A 6,000-nucleotide genomic window follows, 5' to 3' on the forward strand; every position below is an offset into this window, starting at 1 on the left:
GAAACCATCTCGCAGGTGGTTCTTCCTGAACATACCCTGCAGGATATTACGTGTGGATGATCTGCCTCATCATCAATCTTGGCAACTCTCTGAAACTCCTCTCTGACTGGCATTACTCCTTCCATGCTGCACAGCTCTAGAAGCCTCAGCGGATGAGAAGTTACAAGAATTTATAAGTTCACTGCATGTTGGTAACTTCTATGGCAGAAGGATCTTATCTTACGTGATATGTTCCTCTAAAACGAATCAAACACAACACACATCTGCCCTACCATTAGGATTTAAGAAAAGCAAAGAGATAAAATCACACCTATTCATCTTAAGTTATATTGAGGTTTTCAAGTAAGAAGTTAAACTGTGGATCAAAGGCAAAGCAGCCATCATCACCTCAACCAACGTATCTTTCTCAAGTGTGCCTTTCACTTCAAAGGAGTGATTTCTGAAGGAAATCTGCAGCTATGTTTCATAATCTAATGTCCAAATAATTACATGAATAATTATGGGGTTTGTGTATTACTGGGGAAACTACTTCTGTATCAAATCATATTCCATAGCAAAATGCAGGGAAGGAGGAAAGAGAGAAAGCAAATAAATATGTGCACAACACATGGACAACACAGAAACTCTTCTGTGCAAGCAACCTTTCCTGAAATGCTCAACAGGTCTGCATGTCCACCAGAAAGAACTGTAGAGCGTCATGCTATGGTTATCAAGCCTTCCTCTGTAACACTCCATGTAAGCTTCGGCTTCCTGCTCTTAGCTGGAACATTATATTCTCAAACCACAGTCACAAAGACTACTCAAGTAGCAAGGTGATAAAAGGGATGATTCTGTCCAGTTTTTCCTTCCTCCTTCCAACTCATTTGTTTTCCAGCCAGCCATAATGTTGTTTCCTGTAACAAAATTGCTCTCCTGATGAAATTGCTTCCTGTAAGGCCTTGCTATGTTTCTGTCTCCTTCCTAATTCAAGCACCGATACACTGTTGTAGAACTTGATTCATACCGATTGCTAAGATGACTGAATACACTGGGCCTTCTAATTCGCTTGAAAGACTTTGTTTATAAAGTGTAAACACATTTAAATGAGGAGCATGTACAGGCATGGACTCAGAGGTCCATGTGGTCACACTGTACCTCTCCCAGCTACAAGCCAAATCAGAGAATACTGCTGATCAGTATGAGCAAAGAAGCAATGCTCGTAATTACCTTCTCCCCTATTTTCTGTCACCTGCTGGAAGATATTTATCCCCATAACAAAAGAAGCAATGCTCGTAATTATTTCCTCCTCTATCTTCTGTTGCCAACTGAAAGATGTTTATCCCCAATAACAGCACACAAAACAAGCAGACATCAACTTCTTTGATACAGTAGGTTTTAAAACCACCCGTTGGTAACAATTTTGTTTCTCTTCTGAATAATGTTATTTATAAATTAAACATTGACCTACATAAGCCTCCTTGGAACTTGTGGTGCTCAGTTATTATCAGAGATCAGAGAAGAAACACGTGTCTTCAAGTATTACAGCTTCTTTTTTGCCTTTTTTTTGCTGCTATCACTGATGTAGTAGTAGTATTAAGTACAAACCGGGCCAGAAAAAAAGTTATGTTCCCTGTTGTAAAAAGAACAGCATGATATAAGGCAGTCTCTCAAAAAGAGCAGTCTTTTTTAATCCCCCATGAGCTTACATCAGCTACTGTAGCAAGCACAGCAGAACCATCACAACAAGCCAAAAGCCACACTTCTCCATGTAACACTGAATGGCTGTCAACCCTTCGCTCTTTCTGAGACCCAGCACAATGCTCAAGAAGAAAAAAAAAAACAAACCCACACCTGAAAACAAACAAACAAAGTAAAAAAAAAAACAGAAAACAGCCCCCCACCCTCCACCCCGTGACTGATTAGAGTTAGTGCCCTTCTGTTGGGCATCAAGAGACTTTTCCAGTTTTACTGCCGCCTTCGCTCCCAGGCACCTCTGCACACCTAAAGCAGGCTGCCCTGACATTTTCTGGTTTGGACTTTATGAGAAGGTTAACATTTTCCTCTCTCCAGTCTTTGCCTGTTCATTTGAGGCGTTGAGTCACATTAGCCAGAGCAACAGCAAAGGCTTGCACTGCAGAAAATGGATACTGAAAGTCCAAAATGTAAGCATTGCCATCAATCCTTCCAAATTGCATCACCTGGGAACCAGGGAAAGAGGAGAAGGGAAGAAAAAAAGAGAACAAGGTCAAAAAAAGTAAACACAGAAAAGGAACCAGAGAAGAATAACAGCAAAATATTTTTGCCCCTTTGTTAGAACACCTCACCTCCTGAGCTAATATGAATGGGGCTACTCACAGAATGGTGTATGGTGCCAAAAAGGGTAAGAGCACTGTACTATTTGTCTGTATAGAGTATTTGACTGCAATATTTGACTCTATAGAGTAAGTTGAGCTTTAAAGCATCCTAGACTGTATACAGCATTGGTGGGAGTAGATTGTCACTAATTACTTCAGCAGATGCAGGTTACATCAGCACCATGCTTCCTGCAGGAAAACACCATTCTCTCCCTTGCAGAGATCCTATCATCAGCCCATCAGGAAAAGAGATTTTGTTTTCAAAGAAAGGAGCTTTCGGGGAAGGGGAATAAACAGTCTCCTGACTCTAGCACTTCAGAGCGGGTAAACTGTACGTTCTTGGCAGTTCTGTTTTCCTTTACATAAACTTCACTAGCACATAATTACACCAAGAATAAATTAGCAAAGGGGCAGTGGGAGCTGTTTCAAATGTAAAACAAAGCTAGTCAGATTGTTCATTGTTCTTCCACAGGGAATATCTGAAGTTTGGCCTATTATTACTGCTTTTTCAGTCGTTTCTTCAGAAGCCCAAATTCTATTTGCTCCACAGTGAAGTTTCCTGAGCTAGAATGGAGGCTGGCTGTGCAAACCGAGACAGGCTTTGTTCACCCACCACCAAAACCTGCTGCTGGGTGATTTTGCACAGCTGTCCAAATGGCACATATCCACAGCCATTTAACTGAAGCAGAAAAACATATAAATGGCTCTGATCACTGCTGTTTTAACATACTGTTTTTACAGACACATAGAACCAGGAGACTACCACTGGTCATGCAGGTTGGATGTTTAAGACATCTAACTCCCAAGTTAAATCAGAGGAAGTTGAGAGCCTTGATGTCTTTAATAAATCAAAAGTGACTTAACAGAGATAGGACAGCTGGACAAGGAAATAAATATGTCTCCTGAGTTTCAGTCCAGTGTTCTGCTGGTTGGTACCACTTAATAGCCTGGATTTGGTGTAGTAACATCCCACTGGAGCCAAGCTGAAAGAGCCTAAAATTAAATGTCTTGATTTTTTGAACCATCCACAGACCCCTCTACCCATGGGTGGTTCAGAAGTGGCCAAGGAGCACTTTGTTCTGGGCAGGGTCAGTGCCTCTCTCCTCTAGCATTAAGAACTAGCTCCAGAGGTCTAGTAACCCATTAGAGGAAGTTCTGGCATGGAGGGGACCTAGGTAAGGCAGAGATGATGGGTGGACAGTTATCTGCTCACTGGCTAAGTCACTCACTAATCTTTGTGAGCGCCACAAGAAGGGAGCAACGCCATCCACAACCACCGATGGCAAATGCAGCTACCACTGGGGAGATCTGTTGTTTTTTTTACAGCACCCACCTACCTTCAGCGGTGAAAGCTGGTGAAAGGTGGTCCTTATTCCTGTGTCTGACTGGAGTTAAGACCAAACACATTTTGTACATTTACTTTACAACTGAACTTCACCCTCCATTCTGAATCTATACCTTTGATAGTTGGTTTTTATCAACGACATGGCAAAGCTTTTTTTTTCATGGAGCAGCTAACATGAGCAGGAGGCACTCGGCCGCATGAGAGGCACAGCTTACTTCTGGCACAGCTTTTCTACTCCCCTGCCCCCCACCCCAGCACGCATATGCTGCCCCCACCTACCTGTCGTCCTTCCAGCTCAATCTGGAAGTTTTTTGCCGACTCCTGGGTCACCCGCCCTCCGAAGTCCAGCTGGTAGACTTGCGTCGCCTCATTCCACAGAGGCTGCTTGTTGGCCATCACGTACACAAAGCCCTGGCTCCCCAGCCTCCCGTCCTCCTTCTCGCTGGCCTTCCGGCACTTGAATTCGTCCAGCTCACTGGCTGTCCTCAAACTCCTTTTGGTTTTCCAACCCTTTTTGCTGCCCTGACTCTGGTTCATCAGTTCATCCCCGCTGATAAAAAGCTCTGGCTCGCTCTCTGAACTGTCCTGAAACTCATTTGTCTTGTTTAGCTTCTTGGACTTCAGCTGGTCTTTCTGGCTCTTGACTTTCTTCTTCTCCCTCCCCAGCCGAGGGCTGGATATTAGCGAATTGAAGTCAGTCAGCGTCCTTGCCTCCTTTTTGACCTTGCCTTCCGTGATAGCCTGCACGTTTCCTTCCTCAGCTCGACTGTCCAGGCGCTTCCGGCTCTTCTTGCCGAATTTGTCCGTCCTTTGAGGAACAGGGCTTTCCGTCAAGGAGAGCACCTCCTGGAAGGTGTCTGCCGTCTCCACCATTACTTCTGTGCCCACGTGGCCCTGCAGTTCTGACGGTGGAGGAGACATCATCGGCTTCTCCACCACGAGGAGCGGCTTGGGGGGCAATGTGCCCTGGGGGTTCTGTATGGGTGGGCAGGCGCTGTAGGAGCTCCATGGGTGCAAGGCGATTGGTGGCAGCTGTAAACTAGAGCAGGCGCTACTTCCCGGGTACATAGGTGGCAAAGGGCAATAGGAGAGGTTGGATGGATAACCTGGCTGAAGCACAACTGTGGGCTCCTGCTGTGCAAACTGTGTTGGGGCCAAAGCTTCTTTGGGGGAGCAGGGGGGCTGCATTCCCTGAAGGGGAGGGGCACTGTAGCTTCCTGGGTAGGGTACTCCAACCCCGTAACTTGTCTGGAAAGTGGCAGTGGGACTGGTTGGAGATTTGGGGGAAACAAACGGCACTCGAGACATATCCAGATGTTGAGCTTGACCAATGATGAGAGGAGTAGGTTTTAGAGGGTTGGGCACTGAGCTCTGAGACGTCCTTTCCTGAGGAACCCATATCTCTTCACTCACCATAGGGTCCCACTGGTATGGTGGTGGCCGTTTTACACCAAGGGCAGCCTCCGTCAAGGACACGGGAACATGTCGTATTGATTTCTCCACTGGGCAGTGCTGAGAAAGGGCCTCATCCTCTGTGAAGGCAGAGTTGATATAATCTGCTCGGTCACGGGAACTGTCAGATGGGCTCAGCAAGCTGTAGGAGGACTGGGAGGCCAGAGGTGAAGTACTGACAGAGTGAGTGATGACGGAGCTGTGCTGGGAGCCACTCCCCGTGCTCAGATCAGATCTCATGCCACCAATACTGGAAGTGCTGCTGCTAGTGTTGGCGCTAGTGATGTTGCCCACACCACCAGCGCTTGTGTTGCTGCTGCCACTGCCACTGCTGCATTGGCTGACCCTCTGCTGGTACTGCCCCGTCACAACACTGCTCTTGGCTTTTGGGGGAAGTTGCAAGGTGGCTCTCTGACCATCCACCAGCTGAGCCATTTTCAGGGCTGCCTCTCTGCTGTTCCTCCGCAGAGTCGCATGAATGATACTGCTGTCCAGCCTCTGCGTGATGCTTCTGCCCTGGGACAGCTGGCTGGCAATGTCAGGGTAGGGCGGTGGGTCCCCAGTTGGGATGGAGTAACGGGGGACCGTGAGCCGGTTCAGAGTGGCGCTGGCGCAGGTCTGCTGCATTTTCTTCTCCGCGGCAGTAATGCGCAAGGTAGCGGAGCTGCCAGGCCCTGGCAGGGTGTAGGTGCTCTGGGCGCAGAGCATCCTGGTACGAGGCCGGCAGACCTCCTCCACGTTCCCACTGCTGTCGAATGTTGTTATCCGCTCATACCCCAGGGGCGTCTGGTAGTGCCCTGCTGGGTAGAGGGAGAACTCCCCCTTTTTCAGGCAGAGGTCGAGGGGTGGCTGTGGGGGACCAGGTGGGGG

General features: G+C 47.3%; 1 protein-coding gene across 1 annotated transcript; it reads right to left on the bottom strand.

Moving 5' to 3' along the window:
• Positions 1-1,539: 1,539 nt before the first annotated feature.
• On the bottom strand, positions 1,540-5,997 carry LOC104621433 (tubby-related protein 4-like; the record flags this gene model as incomplete). Its single annotated transcript, XM_010287921.1, has 2 exons — positions 1,540-2,177; positions 3,958-5,997. Coding segments are annotated over 2 exons (2,157 nt in total), but the record flags the coding sequence as incomplete, so codon positions are not given.
• Between the last annotated feature and the right edge of the window lie 3 nt (positions 5,998-6,000).

Source organism: Phaethon lepturus, unplaced genomic scaffold (genome assembly GCF_000687285.1).
Source record: "Phaethon lepturus isolate BGI_N335 unplaced genomic scaffold, ASM68728v1 scaffold45745, whole genome shotgun sequence".
In the NCBI taxonomy this organism is placed as follows: domain Eukaryota; kingdom Metazoa; phylum Chordata; class Aves; order Phaethontiformes; family Phaethontidae; genus Phaethon; species Phaethon lepturus.